Here is a 24,285-nt window from a genome sequence, read left to right as displayed (position 1 = left end):
TATAATTCATATGAAATATAGAAAAGTGGAAATCTAGGTCAATTTTGGTACGAGGTGACAGAGTATTGCAGACTTGTTTCGATGGAATACTGCGTTGGGCACGGGTGGCTTGCAATGCGCATGCTTACTATATTTTCATTCATAATTGGCTTGCATCGCATTGGCTTGATGACGTCACCTATGGGGTTTTTCCACCAGTCTTCTTTCGAGCGACATGATTTTCGGGTACCCGCCCGAAAATTACCACGGGTACCCGAAGAGAAAAAATCCCGAAAGTCCCAGGCCTAACATACTTTCTTTTCTGTTAAAATCAGCACATTATAATAATGATAATAATTGATATGCATAGGCCTACATGTACATGTATAGCACTATACACAAAAGTTAGTGTTGTTATTACATAAAGATGTACATGAAAATAACTACATGTCCTAATATCATAGTAAGACCTATAGATGACCTTTGATCTATCCTCAAGAACCACACGTGTGGTATTACCCAAAAAATATTTGTTCTGAATAGTTTTCCCTTTCAGTCCCAATCTTTTACATGCAAAATATTCTTCCAATTATATGAAAGAGCTTACACTTTAAAATTTACTTTTTTACCCATCCCATAACAGAAATGCCCCTTTAAACATTACAAATTAAAGAAAAATATTTGTTCTGAATATTTTTCCCTTTCAGTCCCAATCTTTTACATGCAAAATATTCTTCCAATTATATGAAAGAGCTTACACTTTAAAATTTACTTTTTTACCCATCCCATAACAGAAATGCCCCTTTAAACATTACAAATTAAAGAATAAGCCTGCTCTTAAATCATAACAGGAAACCAGAGTATACATGTACACATCCCCTTGAAGAGCAGTGGCAGCAAAAAGAAACCAGTTTGTGGTCAGAAATCATTGACGTAATTTACGCGCCATAAGCATTCAGTCAAAGAGGAAGTCAAGACGTCTCCTCTACACGAAAATATTTGTTTCACACGACCTCGTCAAACACGTGGGTATGGAGGATCAGAATTACGATTTTTCACAATTATGCACCATCGCACTGTGATAGAGTTGATAAAAGAGAGAAGAAATATGACAAAAAAGTTGGTGAAGAAATACACGACCATGGGCAGTATTTACAGATTTCGCGACAGGGCCTGTTTCACGTGAAGCAAATGATCATCTTGAACACGAGGGGAGGAAGTAGTGAAAAAAGGGAGAATTTCCGATTGCGCGCCAAATGCTTTTTTACACCACGTGGGGGATAGAGAATGATGATCCAGACATTTTAAGTATATTGCGCCATATTTCTGTTAAAAAAAAATCATAGGTGCACGCTTATCCAATTAAGGTAATTAAGGTAATTAATTACTACACATCTACTGAAATAAGTGAGTTTTAAGAGACGATTTGAAGAGTTAAATGTCAATTTCCAGCAGTGGAAAGAACAAAGAAAATGGGCTATGTGAAAACGAAGAGAAGAGTGTCTGGTGCAGTTTATGCACCAAAGATTGCATATTTGCACACATTAAAAAGTATGGAAAATTTACAAGTGATTTTTTCAGATTTGTAGGCCGACATGTAAATTTTTTTTCATTGAAAAAGAAAAAACGGTATCAGAAAGAACTCAAAGCCAATATAGTCTAGGCCTAAGTTGAATCATTTATTGGTGACTGATGCCCATTTGTCACTGAAATATAGCCATTGTTATAACAATTTCTGTAAAAACAGAACCATACCAGTGAACGTGATTTTAACGAGAGTAGATCTAGATCTACTGAATGCCATACATCCCAAATATGTCATTCAAATGGTCATTACTCATCCCACACAGATCAAATGAATCAACAATAGAATCATGAAATCACCATTCATATTACACACAGAGTACAATGTAACTCACCATACAAAATTGTAGATTAATTGGGTTGGTAATGGCCACAATTTGAAATTGAATCAATGTCAGCTATCCTAAAATGCATAGTCACAACAGGGACATCCATTGACTAGTGTCAAGAAGAGTATTTCCTGGCAACTAAAAGTTGTCCACTCTTGCCATGAACCAAAACTTGTATCACTTTTTATGTAAAACAGTCGGTAGCATACATGTAGCTAGCACACTGTAGATCTTTATCTAGAAGTACATGGGATGTAGTAGATGCGTGCACTGCACTACCAAGTTGTGTTTACAAATGAACAGGCCTGCAAGCATGCACCTTTCAATGAACGAGCACACGTTCCAGTACCATACAATCCTTCAGTATAGTCTTCATCCAGGCAGAACTGATAATCTTTGAAAAAAAAAATAGATTGGGGTGATAATTTGATTCATATTCATATTGTGGATGGGCAAACAGAACCAGGCCAGTAACACAACACTCAAGAACTAATATTGGGAAACAACGGATACTGTGGAACATGCAGGTCAGGGGAAATAAAATAACGTGGGGTCTCAGGTCGATTTAACCCCCCCCCCCCTCAAAATGCTCACAGGAGCCCTAGAAAATCTGTGTTCGTTGCAATCAAAAATGTTAAAGCTTATCAAATGTTGCAGATTATTTAGGGAGTAAGTTGAAAAAGCAATGGTGGCTCAGTGGTAGAGCGTCCGCCTCGTGAACGGGATGTCGTGGGTTCGATCCTTGGCCGAGTCACTCCAAAGACTTATAAAAATGGGACTTTTGCCTTCTTGCTAGGCACTCAGCATTTACATGTAGATTGGAGAAGGGTAATAACGACATATTATGTTATGCAGGGCCCGCTGGTAGAGCAGTTTCCTAACTGAAGTGGCTATACCCTCGGTTAAGAAAATGTTATTAAAGCAGCCCCCGAAATCAACACACACACACATTTATATATATATATATATACATTATATATCTCTTGATCCAGGCCTACATATACATCATTTACAAAAAAACATTGTAGAGGTGAAGTACATGTTTATGTAAAAATCCACAGAAATGTCAAGTTCTTTTTCAATCTTAAGCAGAAAAAAAGAAGAAAAACAACGGCTTGAAAAAGCTCGCAATAAGCATGCAGAGAAATAATAAACGCAATGTTGCTAGCGAGGATGTACTCTCTGCTAGCTTGCATTTGCTATCTGTTGAGATCAACTCAAAATAGATACCTGCATACCTGTACATGAATACCCTTCTGTGGGAATTCAGGTGATGGATGTGAAAACAGAAAATTACATAAAACAGCTGTAATCAAAGACTATCGATCTTTGTTAGCAGGTGAGTGTAAAACCACGTAAAGTTCAACTTCAAGTACACACTCAGCAAACACATGGAGCTGGCACCTGGTAATGTCATAAAATATCATATGGTTTATCAGTCAATGATGCAAGCTATAATCATAACTATTATTCTCCCATTTTAAACTGATTCATAAGTATTTTGAATTTAGCATCAAATTCATATTAATTTCATTCCAATCCATATGAAATGTTTCCATCAACATTATAATCACATGCAGTTAGATCTGCTTCATCATAACTGCTCCCTGTATACCTGTCTATAAAGACCAATACTTTGGTTCCCCATGAATCAAATTCCCCATTGAAACATGTACTACAGGGGACGTGACATTTGCTCCTGCAACATCAGAGCTACCAAGTCTCACGCATTATGCGTGAGACTCAAGCATTTTGGACTCTTGTTCATCCCCTCAAATCTCTGTCTCACGCAACTATCACAGCCTTTCCCCATATACATTGTACACAATGTCTGTGATCTCACTCAGATTCACAGAAAATCTCATGCATAGCTGGTCTTTGAACTTGGCATCTCTGCAACATTTGCTCCGGTCTTAATGTTTCAGAGGGCACAGGGTCAAAGTTTAGGATTGTCATTTAAAGTTTTTGGATCAGAATAATGTTAAGATAAGGATTAGGGTTTATTTAGTTTTGGAGGTTAGGTGTTAGGTTTGGCTTCACGAGCAGATTTCCATCGGAGCTATCGTCGCAAGAACAAATGCCATGGATATGTACAAGGACCAGTCTCCTCTGGGTACCTACCCAATACTGCTTTTTTAATGTCTCTCTTATGTAGTTGGTCCTATTATGCAGCAGGGTAGGAAGTAATTTCAATTTTTAGGGGGGCTACCTTTTTTTCTTGACATTGGGGCAATTTCTTTTGTTTTAAAGGGTTACTTTTTACTAAGGGGCAACAAGCGAGTCAGTATGCAGTACATGCAAATATCATTCTGCCATAGTTAAAATATTGATTTTCCATGTGTGAGACGGATCTTCCGAAAAAGGATGGTCGCCCCAAAGCATGCATTTGGGAGGAAGGTTTTTAAGGGGGCAAAATCACCCGTCGCCCTCTTATATTTCCTACGCTATTATACAGGTTTGAATGTACATTATTTTAAGAGTATTACAGCTAAAACGATGCGAGTCAAACACGACATTGGCTGTTTTGCCTTAACAGCCACCATGTTAAATTATATGAAAATAGTGAGATCAATTTCAGTCTAAGCTTTTTCCTCTCAATGAAAATATACTACAGGCACTGAGAAGTGAATAAGTCAAGGGATGGATCAAGTTTTTCATTTTTATGAAGGGGGGGGGGGGGGGGGTGGGGGTGAAAAAAAAATGGAATTGAATATAAATTTTTTTATCAGATTCCCAGGCCAAATATTACTTATATCACTTTTATTGAGTGAGCCACAGATCCAAGATCATTATCATTCCTTCTTTTTCTATTTGATGAGCCATAAACCCTAGGCACATTTGAGATATGGGGGAATTTCCATATTTAAGTACTAGGGTAGAAGTACAAAACTGAAGCATCTCCCTGATTAAACAAAGTACAGATAGTTCTGTTGAACCCACATATCTCTGTTAAATGGACGCATTTATTCCCCTTTCATAAACCCAATTATGCGGCTAATAGCAGCATAATTTGGTCGTAAAATCGGAGGAGGACCAGAGTTATCCGCATTATTTCGATGCTGCAATTATCTGCATAATAGCGGCATCGGGACCAGATTTTGACTTTATGAACGCATTTCCAAATAATGCGGATAATTGCCATGGTGCGGTCACAAGGTCACCCTTTTCCAACACAACCGCATCGGAGGGGGCGTGTGCAGTTGTCATGACGATTATCCGCCTTTTTCAGGACGGGCGCTCGTAAAAATAGTGCGGATTATTTTCAGAGTTTGTGAACACAATTTTTAGTGAATTATCCGCATCACTCTTAGGCGGCTAATTGGAGGATAGGTATGAAAGGGGTATTATTTTCAACTCATAAGAATACATTACACAAGTGGAAGGTCAGGCATTTTTTTTTTTCTTCAGGGGCTGCTTTTCAAAACCTACAGTCTAATCTGCTACATTGGATAAGCGTTAACATTGTAATTGATTTATTATTGTACACTTTTATTGCGCAATGTATATACTCACTCAATTACTATTATCATCATTACCCCGGCTATAGCCGTGCCGCCTACAGGCGCTCTGACATTCGAGGAATATCTTCCTACCGTGTACCCATTCACCTGGGTTGAGTGCAGCACAATGTGGGTAAATTTCTTGCTGAAGGCAAACACACCATGGCTAGGAATCAAACCCACGTCTTTCAGATTGAAAGACGGAAGAAGTAGTGAAAAAGCGGAGAATATCCGATTGCGCGCCAAATTGCTTTTTACACCACGTGGGGGAAAGAGTCCACTACACCCCCATTGTAGTGAATGGGGAATTTCTGTGGCTCTTTTGGGCCATTAACTCTAAATCTGATAATTCTAGATATTTATAATTAATCATTATGATTCATAAAGTTCAATTTTCATTTTGAAATTCTCAACTTCACCAGAATTTCAAAATTAAAATAAACGTTCAAATTCATGCTTTTGTGTGAAATCACACACGTGACCCACTTCTTTTGACTTCTGACCTTGGAGACAACAAAAATCATTTCCAAGAAATAGCTGGCTAAACATGTCAATGTTATATAACCTCTGAATTACTAAATCTCTGAAATCTTCAAATTTGTCACTAATTAAATTCAAGATACAGCGTATGTCACAAGCTTGTAACTAAGAACGGCCCCTTTTTTAAGTTTCCAAGGCTCTTTTGAGCACTTTGGAAGTCATTACCCCAAACACCTTTCGTTTTTTTCCCCAGGGAGGAGGATACACTACCTACTGTAAATGGGACAAAATTCCTTTTTTCTCTCTCAATTGAGTAAGAGGAGTAATATCACAGGTCGTATTAGACAAGTCGTTAGATCAAAACGGTCTCGGCACAAAAGACCACAATTGCGAGATCACACTGCGTGATCCACTGACCACTGTTGGACTGTAGATCTAAACGGTCTTGGCGTAAACCCGGCATAGAAAAGGGAAGTCCTTTATTTTGTTTATTAAATAAATATATATCTGGGAAATTTTAAATAAAGTGGGAAGAAACTAGTGTCTGTTTGTGTTGGTTAACTTTGTCTACCTTTAGATGTACATGTAATGTATATGTAGGTACAACATGTATGAAACAATTTGAATAGAATTACCACCTGGATTCCAATGTGACACAAAGGTTAGCGATTAATCCTACATGTACACTTGATTTTCACGATTAACTGTACATTGTGGTCAATGCAATAATCAATCATAAAAAAAAGTTCTGTGATGACTGCTAGGATTTGTGTTTCGGACCCCAAGTTTCAGAATTATTTTCATACAGAAGCAACCCTGGATGTGGTCTGAAAATAGATGGGAGAGAAAAGGATATCAAAGTCAGTGTAAGTTTCCTGTTCTTTGTATTCAGGATTGCTGGCATTCTGTCAATGTTTTGACTTCACTATTTTGTTTTGATATATATATTTTTTTTCTAAAGGGGGTCTAAAGGATATTATGCGACATAGGCCTACATGTAAACCTTTTGTTGTAGATATATTCTGCTACATTCATTGCACTTGGATTTGCAGGGGGTTTGGCAATCAAAATTTAGGCAAACAGCTTGGGAAAATAATGCATAATGAGACATGTCGCTTAACATTTTCCTAAATTCCAAAAGATTGAAATGAGGCAAATTCACCTGTTTTCTCAAAATATTGTTTAAAAAAATTGTGATCCCTGATTTCGTAAATTGTCAATTTTTCCCCAATAGAAAATACATTTTGCATACATTTCATATTTTAAGTAAAAAAATATGTTGTTTTGTGCCCTTGAGGAATTGAATGCATGAGATGGTTTCAAAAATAGGTAACCTCTGTAAAATTTGTTTCCTGTGGTGAAAATTTGATTATCTTTAAAGGATAAAGTCTACACTAACAAAAAGTTGATTTGAATAAGAGAAAAATAAGACAAGCATATTACATGTATACACCAAAAATGTTATTAAAATTGGAGGTATAGCGATTTTCAAGTTTGGGTTGACGAGGACTATGCTATATCCCCCCCCCCCCCCCCCGAGATTCATTCTTGACAACATCCAGGCCAGGCCATATTCTGAAAATTATCTTAAAGACAAAATTATTTAAATTCTTGTATATTAAAAAAATTCCTGTAACCATTACAACTTTAAAGATAAATTCCAGTTTTGGTAACAATCTCAAACTGACTTTTTAGAAAATCTAATAAAATGACCACCCAAGTGTCTATTTGTATGAATAAAAAATATGTGCCAAGGATTCTGGAAGAAATTGTGTAATTGCTGAGAAATAAGCAAAATAAGCGCGGATTCGGTCACTTCCGTTGGGTCTTTATTCTAGCAATATTAACGCACTGTCCCACGTGTGCCTATCTGTGTTGGTGATCTTCAGTGTGAACATTTTTCGGCGTAGATTTCAAGATTTCACAAAGTTCAGTTTATGTAACTGTACCAGATCTAGATCCTCAATAATATTCTGACAATTAAGCTTGGTTTTACAGACTTTCTCATGAAATCAGTGTTTAATGCAACTACTGATAAGTATAATTCTCAAAATTCTCTCATCTCTCTTTATTAGAACTTCTTTGGGAAATACAATCAAATTTTCACAAAGAACAGGGCAGGGGTGGCTGAATTTTTAAATCATGATTTAAATCACAATTCAAATCACTATGAGTTTTTTTAAAATCATTGATTTAAATCACTTCTATCGAAACTTGTACAAATGATGGACAATTTTTTTTTATTTGTGGCAGTTTTTTTTTTTTTTTTTACTCATCTAGAAAGATTTTATCAACTTTATATCATCAAAGCATGAATAAATCCTTCCTATCTACATGTACTCAAAACTATTGAAATCATGTCAATAAAATCACGATGACATTGCAATATAGCCTATAAGGTCATGAAGGTACAGGGCTATTGTAACTTAATGTTTCAAGCGATATTAACACTATGATTTCTTGCTGGATCCCATAAAAACATAATTACATAATTACAAAAGGCAACATTCTTAAGACGTTGCAGAGACGAATTGGCAGACTTGTCAGCAATTAAAAGGTCTTATTACAAATGATGAATCTTTATTAAGAAATCATAATGGAGAATAGCCAAACGTATTTTCAACGCAGTAGTAGCACACAGCCATAAGCGTACATACATGTAAGGGGCGTTAGGTTCTTACTTCTTGCTATACATCCTGTCACATCTAATTTTTTTTTTTTACAGAAAAGATGCTTCGATTTGTTGACCTGAGCATATAAAATGATTAGTTGATGATAGAATATTGGGTGTGGCAGAGATAAGTTTACAGTTAAGGAACTTAGCAAGCTGTTACTAGATCTACAAGAACAGTGGAGTCTGTCAAACAGTATTTAAGTGCAAAATTTGGCGCTAATGCAGCTTCACTACTAGGCCTATTCACACCAACTGACTTCGAGCAAAGTTCTTCACCAGAAATTGTTCGCAAATGTCACAGCAGCTCAATTCATGAATATATGAGTAGGACTAGAGGTCGGGATCGTTGTGCATTTGCATCAGATCTCGACCTCTAGTCCATCTCATGATTATTCATCGATAGATTTGCGATTTCATCGCATGCGCAATTTGCGTTTGCAATGTTTTGGAATCGGCAGTGAATTAATACACATGTTAGGAAGCCGATACTGGCTCTAAATCAACAATTTTGAGATTAAGCGGAGAATGGATATGGAGTGAAATTAGAATGAAAAGGAGAAACGTTTCTTATTTTAAGACGTTTTGGTGCATGATTTTTACAATAAATACGCATTTGATCCCACCTTTGTCACTTGGAGTATCAGAGCGAGTTCATCTTGATGTTTGGGTAAGTGTAGCGTAATGTAGCGGTATAGAAGTGGAGTGGAGCTTACACGAACATCACTTGAGGTACATGTAGGTGAACGGGTGAGCTGCTGCAGGCAAATCTTTTGGTCGCTAATTTCAGTCAATATCAACATTATGACAAAACCAAGCAAAGCAATGTCCCACTGAAAATTCGAGATCAGAACCAAATAAAGTCGTTCCCAATCACAATATTTGAAAAAGCATTTAACAGTGGGTATACCTCAAAATGTGACAGAGAAACTTGCCATGAGGCAAGACATTTGCAAACAATTTCTGGTGGAGAAATTAGCTTAAAGTCTAGTCGGCCGGTGCCTAACAAGTATTAACTTTTCTTTAGTTCATAAATTATCAAGTAAAAACGAAACGCAAGTTTCCGTGATTGAGTCTCCACCATATATTACTGGCCCACATAGGCAATCTCGAGCTCCATCACGTTGCCTTGGCTTTGGCGGCAAAGGCTTCGATCTCTGTATTGGTTGATCCCCTGAACTCTGTTGGCTCCACTCACCAATTACAGAGACCTAAGTTCTAACTAGATCTGTACAGGGACTCAATAGCAGAGATAAGTTTTTCGGATGGTGACGTTAAAGGTCGGTCCCAGACGTAAATAATCATATCTGATTGATACACATCTGACAAAACTCAAATACACACACAATAGCCATATTTGTATTTATTAAGCTCTGATAAACCAGGGAAGAGGGAGTTGCATAACAGCCAAAGTAATTAACTGTTTTTTCCTTTCAATTTATTCTTTCCCGTCATGGTGCATTTCAGGCCAAAAGTAAAACCACTCACACGTATTGCGAGGTAATATCAGTAATGGTCGAAACTGAATAGTAATCTTCATTTTGGTCCAGTTCTTCTCATATATTTTCATGAAATAAAGACAAAAATCGATGAGCCGGCCCCGTCGGGGTGGGGGGAGGATTTCGCATTGTTAACCCCCTACTAGTATTGATGGCTGCACGATCGCGAACCGTCTGTGCATTGTACGAGAAATAAACAAAAATGAATAAAAATGTTTAAAAACTCATCGAAACAGACAGCTGCCAGCTGTCTATGCAGTGCACGGGGCTCGGTGCCAGCCACTGCCAGGCCCAGGCCAGGGATCGCAACACCAGCGACATGAGCGAGTGAATGTAATCTGTATGTTGTTGGTCACGCCAAAAAAAGGGGAATCCCCTCACTCACTCGTCAGAACATCCAAATTACAAACCCGCGTTACAATTTAATGAATTAATTATCTGAGCTTTCTTACGATGCAACATAAACGAATACAAATACAATGCAAGACATATACATTCATAAAACAATCACATCCACATGGACACGAATGGAACACCAAACTCACCATTTTGTCAGAGCAGAGGTCACTCCGATGGCGATGCGCTATGGAACCGATCTGGGGCCAAGCTGGCAACACAGGCTGAAGTCGGGGCCGGTGGTGGCGGATTGGAGTCATGAAACGTTTGCTCAACGTTCGGCTCGGAGCTGAGCTCGAAAGTGGAATCTTCTCACGAACCAAATGATTCAAGAAAGTCAGAAACTCATGCAATACAGTATTTCATGTTATTAATGATACGCTATTGCCAGGTGTCTTAACTGGGTTCCAAGCTGAGCAGGGAAACTCAAAATTTAGTGTGTAATTTCGCGCCTCGACCATGTGGTTTTCAGGTATGTTATTATTATCATCGCATGGGCGTGTCTTAATAAGATCGCTATTTGCATAAATTGATCCGCGCAAAATATATCTGACATGAAAATTGTTGATGGCTCTTATTTCCGAAAAAAAGAACAATATTGTACGATAAAATTCAATGAAAAAAATAATTTCTATCCATAAAAATTTATTGTATCAATTGATTTGATTTGGAATGAAAACAAAATCTATGACAACGGCCTACTTAGGCCGCGGAGGATTTTTTTTATTTGTTTGACATTTAACTGCAGCATGGCAGTACCGAGTTATTTTTAGCACCTGTTTCCGTTAGCTGTACTTCACTCCAGGCATGGAGCTAGAAATTTGTCCAACACCGGGGTCCAATACCACCACCACATCCCCCCCCAGGCAATCAAAGCGCTACCCACTCATGTGTATTTTAATATATATATATATATTTACCGAGTTTTTTTTAACCTGACTGCTAAGAAAGCACGAGTGCCTGTGAGCAAGCAACCAGGGGACCAACGGCTTAAAGGTCTTAATCAGGAACCTGATTGTATTCAATCAAGCCGTTGAAAAATGATATGATAATGATACGTTTCAGTTGAATCAAATCGAATATTAGCCTACATAAGGGTGGAGTGATGACCGTTCCTAAGAAAGAGAGAGAGAGAGAAAAAAGAAAGAATAGGGACTTTTTTCAGAGTGCTGGAGGCGGGGGGGGGGGCGCTTGGGGCATTTATATTTTCTAGAATCACCAAATTCTTGGGGTAGTCCCAAAGACATTATAGCTTCATTCTTAATTACAAACACGATTACGTAACTCTCTGGCAAGGCCTAAACAATGCGAGCGCGAAGCGCGAGCTGAATTTAGACCTGGAAGTTAAAGGAGAATGAAACCTTTTGGAACAAGATAGCTTGTGTGAAAACAGAAAAATCAAAGAAACAGATCAACGAAGTTTTGAGAAAAATCGGACAAATAATGAGAAAGTTATGAGCATTTGAATAATGCGATCACTAATGCTATGGAGATCCTCAAATTGGCAATGCGACAAAGATGTGTGATGTCACTTATCAACAACTCTCCCCATTACTTATTATATATCTCACTTATTAATGTTTTCTTTTTTTTACATCTATCAGTAGAGCATAAATTCTTTCTATAGGAGGGCATGTAATACAAATTTTTAAAGAATACATCATGGATAAAGAATTCTTTGTATCACCATAAGAAAAAGCAAAAAGAGACATTTGGGGGGTATTTTATAGTCCATCAAAGGAAAAGTTGTTCACATGTGACATCACACATCCTTGTCGCATTGCCGAAGGTAGGATCTCCATAGAATTAGTGATTGCAATATTCAAATGCTCATAACTTTCTCATTATTTGTCCGATTTTTCTCAATTTTTTTTTTGTTCTTATTCTTTGATATTTCTGTTTCGACACAGGCATACTTGTTCCAAGGGTTTCATTCTTCTTTAAACATTTCAGGTAGTTGCGAGCATGAACGTTAATATTCATGTGAGCACGAAGCGCGAGCTGGATGTTTAGTTATACACCGACATACAGGTTTACCTATTCAAAATCTCGTCGAGTTCTCTTTGATTTTCTCCTTCCTTTTGTTTTCCTTTTATTTTCAGTTTGTTTTCCTCTTTCTCTCTTCCCCTTTCTTTCTTTCTTTTTCTTTCATCTTTCTTTCTTTATTTATTTCTTTCTTTCTTTTCCTTATTCGCTTTCTCTTCTTTCCCTCTCATTTTTGCCCCTTTTGCTTCATATTTTCCCGACGGCAGCGCCAGGTTTTGTCCGACGATATCCAGAGTAGGGGGTAGGTTGTCGCACCCCCTCCCCCCCTTTGGCTCTGCCCCCACCTGTAGGCCACATTATTTTTTATTCTTTTTATTCGGCCACCGTCATTTCCCAACGGTGTCTATATACCCCAACCCTAAATATTGGCCTAATGAGATAACAACAAAGATAGCGATGAGGTAATCTATATTTAAAGAAATAATTTGTGACTGCCTAACGACAGAACGACAAGTGTTATTTATTACAGACTGATGTCACCATGGAAAATGTGCGTGGGCGATGGCACGCGAAACCCGGCCGAATTCTGAGCCGGGGAGTGAATTTGGGGCTTGAATCTTATCTTCACAGCATATTTTTTTGTGTGTTGATATTTTGTAATTGACAAAGGCCTAGAAGTATCACTTACCAGTAGCGTGTTTTTCATGAGCCCCAAAATAATGACGGGGGCACAATATTGCGTACAAAAGTGGGATAAAAATTCTAAAAAGTTGCTCGGGATTTTTTGTTATATATTAGAACCTATCGCACTTCACACATCTTTCCTCTCTTCATCCCGATTTCTTTTTTTTTCTTCTTATTTTTCTCCCCTTTCGGAAGCAAAACGAAAAACATGTCAGCAGTCGTCACCAGCTTCACTCGCTTCACTCTCTTGCAAGCTTCATACGCACCAATGCCGCTTTGCTTTTTTGTTTAATATGAATAGTATTTCATCTTCAAGGTGATATATGATATTTTCAACCGATGGAATTGAACTCCAAAATTTAAGTTCACCAGAGTCAAGAGGAGTTGTTATGCGTGACTCTGTAAATGACAGTACACACTGTCCAGATTTAGTCATTTTGTAAATTTGACACTTTATTGCAGCACGATGTTTTTGGCAATAATCAAATGTAGACTTATTTGGTACATGTGCAAAAGTTACAAAAGATCTATATTTTCATAGGTTTGACATTATTCAAAAAATAGTATTATATTTCACCAATTTTTCCTTCGTATTCCTTTTTTCCCATTTTTTTTATTTTATTCATTTATTTATTATTTTTAGTCATTTACTTATTTTCATATTTTTGAGGGGGGGTCCATGTCCCCAATCCCATCTGTACGCCACGGTCCATGGCATCGAAGTTCTTCAAAACTACTCCAACCAAAATAAGTAGACTGGAGATATTTCAGAGAGAGGGGCGGGGGCAACAGTGGGCAAGTTTGCAATCCAGGGATCTTAAACGAATAAGTGCCAGCCTTCTTTTCCTCTCTTCAAATAAACACATTTGTAAAAATAGTTCCGGTGGAAAAAAAAACACCCATACCCTGTCTTTCTTTCTTGATTAATCAGGGATAGAAAATACAACGATTGTGGGTGTCTTTTGAACTCTGAACAACTCTTTTAATTGTTTGTTCTCTCCGCGGTCTGTAAAGTTTGCCTCTTGACAAAGGTTGTAAAGTGACTCATCTATAATACCAATAATGAAGAGGACTAATGAAAAAAATTATACACCCCAATCCAAGCTTCTGATCGTAATAAAGACCTAACTTATTGCGAAATACTACAATTCTTACAAAATAAGGTTTGATCGGTGATGTCAGTTTATTATTTTTGTGAGTTGAAAATAATGAATATTACTGGAAAAGACTCATAACATGTTCATTGTATGCAACATCGTATAAAACAATCATGTACTGTACTTAGGCCTGTATACGTAGCGTAATGAATAAACAAATTTGTGGTGGAAGAATAAGGGGTTGATTTATATAAAAATAATAATGATAATATTTTTAATGCGAGGTGAGCTAGCGAAAATTTAGACCTTATAAATTAAAAAAAAATGCAATAGATTTTGACAAGATATTCGATTTTTTTAAAGCATAATAACTTTATCTTACCCTTTTCATTTCATTTTCCTTCTCCCTTTTTTTTTTGGGGGGGGATTATTACCCCCGTCCAAATTTCATTTATTCAAATGATAGTTTTGAACCAACGTGAGCTTTTACATAACAAAACGTGAAAGGAACTATCACTTCAAACTTTTAAAAGAAAAAAAAGGTTCTTTTCATAAATGTATCACCATCTTGGCCATTTCATTTATATTTAGAAAAATAGTGTCTCTTGCAACTGCAATAACAATGTGCAGCTTTAAATCAGCACACAGTAATATACATCACACCCCAAATATAAACCTTATATGATGTGATGTCCGTAAATGTCTTTTTGCGTATTTGAAGCTCCTTGCATGCTTGGTATTCGGATACAGAATCTTGTCAATAGTTTGTTTACAAGTCCGCTCTGTGGTTTCTATGGCATAGGAGTATTCGGGGATTACATCACGTGAACAAAAATACTGCATGACGTTATAATATTTCACATGTCATCTATAATGATAGTCTGTGGGCGGCGCATGTATGCTCCGAATAATAAACAAAATAGACCTTGAGACAAATCTAACTTGAATACTTTTTTTTCAATTTTGTGTGTATGTATAAGTGTTATGTAACCAAGTTGCTGTTGTTATCTGGGTTTTAAGGCGTGTACTATCCATATTTACGCCTATATAATAATAATAATAATAACACTTATAATACTACTACTACTACTACTACTATATATACACATACTACTACTACATATATATATATATATATATATATATATATATATATATATATATAAAAATATATATATATATATATATATATAAAAATATATATATATATATATATATATATATATATATATATATATATATATGTATGTATGTATACATATATTATAATCAATTACCAAAATATCAAGGTATACTCTGATAAGTCTGATCGTCGATTGACCAATTTCACGGCCGGTTTATGTATTTGGCCCTCTATCGGCGACGCCATTGCTGCGGTGGGCAAGTGCGCTGACCGCGATTGGCTCTGTGTACAAATTCAATGAAAGATGACAGATAAGCTCTGATATTGTGTCATTAACTTCATCATAAATCAATAAAATAAAGCATGGACACCTGGGTAGACGATGTAAGACAATGGCCATATCTGACCGATGAAGGTATGATGAATTTTTGCACTTTGGCTACTTTTTCCCCTTAGTTTTGTCAGTAAAAGTGAGTTGATGATGACCAAGAATCGCTGTTGGTTTTCATCAGGGAGCTCACTTCTTGTTGCTAGTAAATTGTGTTAGAGTAGCGGGAGAGTGAACGAGACATAGAGTGAGAGAGGGGAGAGGGGGAGAGAGTATGTGTGAGAGGAGGGGGATAGTGAGAGGGGAGAGGGGAATAGTGAGAAAGGGGGGGGGGGGAGTGAGAGAGAGAGGGGGGGGGGCTAGCGAGAGAGTGTGTGAGAGAGGGAGAGAGAGGGATAGTGTAATACAGAGAAGGGGATAGTGAGAGGGAGAGAGAGAGGGATAGTGTGAGATAGAGAGAGAGGGACTGATATTTCCATCTAAGCATGATCAAATAAATCCCCCTCCCTCCCCCCACAAAAAAAAAACACCACCACCACATTTTATGCAGGCCTATAAGTATCCAAAAGGAGGGGGCAAGGCAAGAGAATAAAACAGAGAGGAAGGAGAAAGGAGGAAGGGGAAGAGAGGGCCACTGGCGACGCATTCCTTCATCACGGCCTGGAACCTTCACACACAAACAGGCTTCATGAGTCCAAGGCGAGTGAATTTCACATTCACTTTGCTTCCAATCCTGAAGCTTTCTCCAATTGTTGTGGCAATTGAACACAGCACAGCTGCGACCTGAACTTCTCCGATTAATGCTCATTGTGAATCTTACAAGAAATCTGCTCAATTGGTCCAAAATAAAAAAAAATCGAACGAATGTACCAAATACCCTATTGACTTGTGTACTATAAAAGTTGATTCGCCCACCGCAGCATGGCGACCAGTCTGCTGCCCTCTCACGTTGTGAAATTGGTCGTCGATCGATATAGCATGTTCATTATAATATTTTGTTGCATTTTAGAACAGTCACAGAATTACTCCCAGTAAATAAAAGTTAAAAAAAATCAAAGTTCACATAATTTCAATTATAATATCGTAAACTGTGAGTTAAAAAAGATGGTGTTACCATAATATTTTTTAAACATGAAGTATATTAATATGTACAATAACATGAGTGAACGAGTTATAGTTCATGATGAACAACATCAATAGGTAAAAAGGCATATTCCTTTTGCGCAATGGGGAAAAGTGCTTTTTAAGGGGATAGGGGTTGTATACTGACAGTGATTGTTTCAGTTTAAGGCTTAAAATTGCCCACAAAATGTCCCAATGCGATGTTTCCATGACGGGGACCCCTATTTTCTGAATACCATGCCACTACATCCCCTCCCCCTTCCACATTTATTTATTTCCATTTCTGGTAAAAAAAAAACATTCAAATACAATCAAATATTTACAAAAAGAAAATATATGAATATAAATACCAAGAATATGGGGGAGCCAGCAGAGGCCATTGGCCTTTCAAAGGCTGGGCTCCAAAGCCATATTGAAATATACATAATATATAGAGAGAAAGGGGGTACATTAATGTCTGAATTGTGACGGGTAAATTATATATTACTTAAGATTCCTTCATGAGATGCATTTTATACTTTCGTTTAAATGAGGCAATAGATGGGGACATTTTTATATTAGCAGGTATTGCATTCCAAGTAATTACTCCAGAATATTTTACAGATTTACTTGAAGTTTGATATTTCAACAGAGGAATATACATGTTAAGTGTATGGACATCCTTTGTCATTTTAAACATATCATAAAAAATATGGGGAAGCAAATTTTTATTATACATGTACATAAATGATCCAACTTGCAGTTCATGTATTTGAAATATAGTTAGCATATTAAATTTTCTACAAAATTCATACAATCATACAGCTAATTGTTTTGTTTTGTTCTTGTTTTTCTGTGATCGACCTTTTTTGCTGGTGAATTTTCAGAGTTGAGGGTTTTTATCGGGGGGGGGGGCGTCTCATTCTGTTCTGCTCTTTTCGGACTTTGAGGGCGCTATTCCACTCTATTCCACTCTCTGTCTATTGATAACTCTGACTCTGGTTTTCATTGCCTGCCACCACCCAGGCCTTTTCGATAGACACTTCAAAATTTTTCCATTATAATCTACACCTATACAAATTTTAAGTTTAAGTTCTTGCGAGCTTATTTTTCTAAACATATATTATTTGCATCATATCTGGTTGAATATGTTTGGGAAAGCAGACATAGAAAACCAGCAAAGATACTGCACCGTTAATGTAGTCCTCGGGTAAGAACGTAGATGGTCGTATACCTAATTGCCTTGAAACGCCTTTCCAGAAATTGCAGGGTATTATGACTCAAATATTTCTCTAGCTTAATGTAGAGCACAATTATAGAAAACATGTTTTTTTTAACACATATTAGTCGCATCATATCTGGTTGAATATGTTTGGGAAAGCAGACATAAAAAACTTTCCACCTTACGTTTCCTTTTGACTTCAAACATGATAACATGAACCATGGACAATTGTTGTTGCGGCATTTATATTTGGCCCCCCCCCCCCTGATATTTTGTTGAGCATTCTATTTTATTTAGTAACTCATGCCCGCCTGCCTGCTCACGTCTCCCTCTCTTGTTCTCTTTGCTTTTCTTCTTGTCTCTGCCCTTTCCTTTGTATTGTTTATTGTACTGTATTTGTGTCTATAGGCGTATCCCGCCACAAGCCTCAGCTTTTACAAAGGGTTGTACGCCTTCTTCCTTAAACCCAACATGTATATAATTTATGTACTTTTCATAACAAATTGATTTATGTATGAAATTATGTTTACAAGAAAAAAAATGTGTGATGAAATGGAAGAAAATAAATGTTTTATTTGAATAGAATTTTAATTGAATAGCAAATATACTGAACCGTTAATGTAGTCCTCGGGTAGGCCTATTCCACATTGTTAGAAAGTATATAGAAACCAATTTAACAATCAAAACGTAGATGGTCGTATACCTAATTGCCTTGAAACGCCTTTTCAGAAATTGCGGGGTATTATGACTCAAATTTCTATAGCTTAATGTAGAGCACAATTATAGAAAACACCCCCCCAAAAAACCCAAATATTATTAAATATCATAATTACTTCCTTTTAACATGGGACGGCACTAAATGCAGACACGCATGTTCATTCTAAACGAAAAAAAATAAACCAAAAACATGGTAATGGAATGAAGACTTTATAGGAAAGGAAAAAAGAAATTGAGTATGATAATTACAATAAATAGTTCTCTGTAGTTCTTAATAATCTATATTTTTACTTTGCTTGTTCCATTGGTTTACAAAAATCTTTAAATTCTTTCATTCTCTCTAGGAAAGAATTTCTGAATATCATCAGTGATCACAACTTTTTACTCTTCTACAAAGCCTCATTGGAGCATGCGCAGTATGTAGTCCCGTACATGGAAAAACAAATTAAAGCACTAGAAAATGTACAAAGAAGGGGCTACTAAGTTGGCACCTGGGGAGCGTTTCATGAAAGGATTTTATCCGACAAGTCTTTTTTTATCCGACAATTACCATAGCAACAGTACCTGTCAGCCAATCAGAATCAGGGAAAGTTGTCAGATCTGACAACTTGTCGGACAAAAATGTTGATGAAACACCCCCCTGAAGTAAAGAAGCGTCCACACTTTCTACCTCCATGGTTCAACTAAAACACTGTGCGCGAGGATCGAGAAATCATCGAAACATACAAGTTATTTCACAGGTATGACCAGGGCCCTGTTGTACAAAGAGTTACGGTTGATCCGATCAATCGTTACTCTATGGAAATCCATCAGTGTCATAATTTATTCTACGAAAAAATTGCACAATGTCCTTTCTATGCAGAGAGAAGGGCAGTGAATTTTCTAGAAAACAATGAATGCATGAATATACATCACAGCCAGAAAATATTTTGAACAAACATGCATGATAGATGTTGACGTTGCTGGCCGTCCATTGTTGCGATTGATCGGATCAATCGTAACTCTTTGTACAACAGGGCCCCGTCTTACAAAGATCAATCTCAACAATGGACGGCCAGCACCGGGCCAGCAACGTCGACATGTATTTGTCAATATATTTTCTAGCTATGATGTATATACAATTAAACATGCATTATTATTATTATTATTATTATTTTATTCGGCATTTCAACAAAAAAAAGTTTACAATCAATTTACAGGAGAAAATACAATTACAGAGTGGAAAGGGATGTTTGCAGAACAAGCCCAGGTTGCCTGGAAAAGGAAAAAGTTAAATAAATAACTGTAGCCCGCAGGCTATCCCTCCCGACCTGGACCTGCATGTAAACACCCCAAGAATAAAAACATGTATATAGATTATTATATTAATACAAGCAATAATATATAGAAAAAGCATATTGAAATTGAATGCAATATAGTGTGATTGAAACGTTAAAGAAGTTGTAGTAAATTGGTATTTAGATATACATTTGAATTAGCCAGGTAAATATAAACTTTAAAGAACATTGTATTGGGGAAGGTGTATAAGCAGTAAAAAAGGGAAACCTCATAAGAATTGAATTTAATAAAAAGAAGAAAATATGAATATTAGAATAATGTACCGGTAAATGAGTGTATATTTAAACATTAATTGTTTTCTTTAAAAAATCGCTGTGCTTCTCTTTGTTTACAAAGGACATTGTACAAAATTCCTGTAGAAAAAATTATGACACTGATTTCCATAAGTTACGATTGAATGGATCAATCGTAACTCTTTCTAAGACAGCGCGCCGCGCCGCCGCGGAGGGCCCCTCGGAGGTAGTGCCAGATTTGGGTCAGGAGCATGAACATTTACCAGAGGTCATGATGAAATATTGTACATTCCGAGGTCAGTAACTGAGAAACATAAGAATTTTTTATTACATAAGAATGAGGAATCCCTGCAATAGTCTAAGTAATGAATTTAGTAAATGCACCCGGTGTCCACAGCTTCGCGAATGGACTGGATAATAGGAGAAGTGAACCGGTGAAGTTCAAGTTTGACGCTGACCCACCAGGACATGATCCGGTCAACCTAAAGAGGAGAAAGAATTTAGAGCTGAATACAGAGACTCAGACTACGTTCAGAATCATCCATAAAAATTAAGAAGTAAGTACATATCCCTATATATAGTAGTACCAAATAGGTCCATGGTAGTACAAACGTTTTTTTTATTTTGTAAACAAGAACAGCATTACGGGAGTTCCCCTAAATAATCCTTACGTCATTGTCAGTGCCTAATATTATTCTTTTTTCAAAGTCTCGATGATGAAATAATTTTTTTTAATATGAAAGAAAAATATAAAAGACATTGTAATGACTAATAAGTTAAAATGTAACAAAAAATAAACCCAAAGATATTTTATTCAAAACTATTTTAATGTTTCATAAGTCTTGAGAGGGAACTTCCATGAACCCAGTTTTCGAAAATAAAAATTAGACTCCTAATTTAGACTATGCAGTGAGCTATGTGCTGCTCCATGGGTATACCGAATGACGCAATATTCGGTTCTTGTCTTTTAAAGTAAAAATACTTTGAGTATGTGAGTCGTTAAAATATAGCGTTCTAGGGCATGCCCGTTCTAGTATTCTTCTCTGAACTATTCCAAATTCCAGCTCTGATAGAAGTATGGTGTATCTGTGAAAAATGTCTCTCCGACACGGCTTACAAACCATAATTCGTGTGGTGCGTCGACGGGTGCAGCAACAAGCACAGCAGCACGCCCACGGACATGCAGGCCGGCAGAAGCCCGATGTTGCGATTCCAGATCCCGCTCGACACTACAGTGCAAGACCCAATGTTGTTGCAAGTCCAAAGAAGTCACAGAATCTAGCAAACAGGGCTGCGCAAGTATGGAGATTAACACCGGCTTCGTTGCCTCGGATCCCTCTTGCAAGTGGGATTAGAAATGTTCCATTATCATCAAGACGTCCGGTGTTGCCATTACTGCTTGGGTTTGCAGGAATTGGATTTGTCAACCAAGAACAAGTCCAAAATTCTGGACATGGTGAAGCTGCAAGGAATTGCATAGATCTCGATACAGCAATAGAACTTGTGCAGGTACAGATCCTGGTTCTATATATAGTGTGCTTTTGCTCCAGTTAACGTGCCTAATGAAATCAAAGCACAAGTGTATCCCTTGGCCTAGACGTAGACTGAAAAATTTGCTGTTGGGAGGAGTTTTTTAAAATATATTCTGATCTAGGGGATCTATCTATCTATCTCTATCTGTCTGTCTGTCTGTCCGTCCGTCCGTCCATCCATCCATCCATCTGTCTGTCTTTCTGTGTATCCAGCTATCTATCCATCCACCTAGTATGTACATCATCTATCTGTCTATCTATCCATCCATCAACCTAGTATCTTCATCATCTATCCATCCATCCATCTGTCTATCTGAATGTGTCTTGCATCTTGTCTTGTGACATTGATAAGTCATTATTTTTATGATATTTTGCAGTCCATCTTCAAGAATAATAACATTGAACCAGAAGATGATCACATCCCAGACTACCCATCCAAGCTGGCTGGTTATACACTTTCAAAAACCATCATCGCCAAGGGAACGGAAGGGGTGGTCTTCGGTGCGAAGAAACAAGTTACCCATCCTCCATGTGAGGAAGATGAAGAGTTTGCTGACCCCTCTAATGGAAACCTCCCCGTGTCCAATGAGTTAACAAATGGAGGGGTTGGACAGCAGCAAAATGAGGAGTTGCCTGTCTGTGATGATAAAGAGTGCAACCTAGCATTAAAGGTTTGTAGATTAAGAGGAAGGAGTTGACAGTTTCACTCTCAAAGAGTGAAAGTCAATCTTGGCAGCAGGTTGGTTGCAATACTATCATGAATCTGTGTAGCTCGCTAAATGTGCAATCACAAGCGTTGAATATAATTTTAAAAAATTTTAAGAGTGCTTAATGTGTTTATTAAAAGCCCAGCACACACTATGCAATCCGATACGATGCAATTGTTTAATAAAACATTTCTGAAAGAGAAACAAAATACTCAGAAGGTCAAAAAACAAAAAATCCTTTCTTACTTCACCAAGCTTGCTACACATGTGTTGTCTGTAATATGGTGGATAGCTGTTGATAATTACAATAAATTGAGGGCAGTATTGCAGAAAGTTATTTAAAGATGTTAAAGAAAATTACAATGTTTCAACTTACCCGTGTTCCAACTAACCCTGGTCTTCCCTAATTTCCTTCAGCAAGAAATTTATCCACATGTGCTGCTCTCAAACCCAGGTGAGGTGAATGGGTACCTTGCAGGATTAATTCCTTGAATGCACTGAGCGCCGAAAGGCATCTTGACCTAAAGATGGGGTAATAATAATAATGATAACAATGCACCTTGGAATAGAATATTTCTAGATAGATGGTGCTATGTAGATATCTATTATTATTATTACATGTATGTCACATGGACATCTTTTTCCCAAACCTGGACTTCTTAGAGGGGAATCCAACCTTGGTCGTAAAATGTGTTGGAAAAGAGAAAAATAAGTAAAACAGGAGAAAGTTTGAAAGAAATCGGACAAGCAATAAGAAAGTTATGGCTGCTTTAAAATTTAGATGCCTAAGACTGTAAATTTCATATTGGCAACTGGATAAGTAAATTATGACAAGGGGCAAGGACATTTTTCCCCATAGGCTATGTATTTATTCATCACAATTTTGTGGTTTTCTCATAAGTACCTAATCCCCTGGAGCAGTAATCAGAATAAAACCCAGATAGCATATTGTTTTATGTCCTCATGGAAGAAAAATACAATTTGAAGTAAAACTTTTGAAAAAAAAGACATTTTAGCCATTTGATATATTGGACTTGGAGTAAGTAGAACAGTAGTCCTTGGACGTCACAAATGCGGCCAATTTGAAGTATCCATGGTTATAGTGATTACCAATTTTTACAAGTTTTAAAAATTCATAACTTCCTCATTGTTTGTCTGAAATTGTTCAAACATACATGTACCAACTTGTCTGATTTTACTTTTTCCTCTAAAACACCACTTTTTATTTGGGTAGGATTCCCTTTAATGTGGAACAGCTATCTTTGATTCATTGATATTAACAGCTGCCCTTTCTATCATTTTTCTTTATAGATGATGTTTAATTACAACGTGGGATCCACTCCTGCTGATGTCTTTGCAGATTATGAAGCGGAACGGCTCCCTCTGTTGATGGCGAAAGGGTCATTCTCTCGGTCTAACAGATTCAAAGGTGATACCAGGTATGCACTGTCAAACTTTGCCTTTCAGTCACATAATGTCTGTTTCTTTTTAGAAGACAACTTTATCAGTGGGTATTGACTTGGATCCATGACATATGCTCCAGTTGACAATAGCTCTGCTACATGTATAAATTCCTCGCACTAAACCAAAATGCTAACTTCAACCCTCAATTTAAGGGTAAATTGCCAATTCGTCTATCGCCAACTCGTCCACTCACCACATGGTCTACTTTCATTTAGTCTAATGCCATTCCGTCCAACATTTTGTCTAACAACCATTTGGTCCAATAATCAATCGGTCCAATCGTCACTTCGTCTAATCACCATTTCATCTATTACC

The 24,285-nt window shown here is 37.1% G+C and overlaps 2 protein-coding genes across 5 annotated transcripts in view; one reads left to right on the top strand and one right to left on the bottom strand.

Annotated features, from left to right (window-relative positions):
- The window catches only part of LOC121427417 (cellular tumor antigen p53-like), a 44,514-nt gene extending 33,588 nt beyond the window's left edge, over positions 1 to 10,926 (bottom strand). Inside the window, exon 1 of one of the 2 annotated variants that reach the window (XM_041623797.1) lies at positions 10,588 to 10,926. The gene's annotated coding sequence lies outside the window, so the exon portion shown is untranslated. Of the gene's footprint in view, positions 1 to 1,898; positions 2,157 to 10,587 lie in introns of those variants that run through there. The other variant, XM_041623798.1, reaches the window with a different exon arrangement.
- Positions 10,927 to 21,170: 10,244 nt separating this feature from the next.
- Positions 21,171 to 24,285, top strand: part of LOC121427153 (serine/threonine-protein kinase PINK1, mitochondrial-like) — a 32,372-nt gene continuing 29,257 nt past the window's right edge. Inside the window, exons 1-3 of one of the 3 annotated variants that reach the window (XM_041623404.1) lie at positions 21,171 to 21,776; positions 22,177 to 22,470; positions 23,818 to 23,945. In XM_041623404.1, the coding sequence (XP_041479338.1) occupies positions 21,363 to 21,776; positions 22,177 to 22,470; positions 23,818 to 23,945 (836 nt within the window). In that variant the 5' untranslated portion in view covers positions 21,171 to 21,362. The remainder of the gene's footprint in view (positions 21,777 to 22,176; positions 22,471 to 23,817; positions 23,946 to 24,285) is intronic. The other 2 variants (XM_041623402.1, XM_041623403.1) reach the window with 2 other exon arrangements.

This window comes from Lytechinus variegatus, chromosome 14 (genome assembly GCF_018143015.1).
Source record: "Lytechinus variegatus isolate NC3 chromosome 14, Lvar_3.0, whole genome shotgun sequence".
Classification (NCBI taxonomy): Eukaryota; Metazoa; Echinodermata; class Echinoidea; order Temnopleuroida; family Toxopneustidae; genus Lytechinus; species Lytechinus variegatus.
The sequence above is the reverse complement of the archived record's forward strand: the minus strand, read 5'-3'. Positions and strand labels throughout refer to the sequence as shown.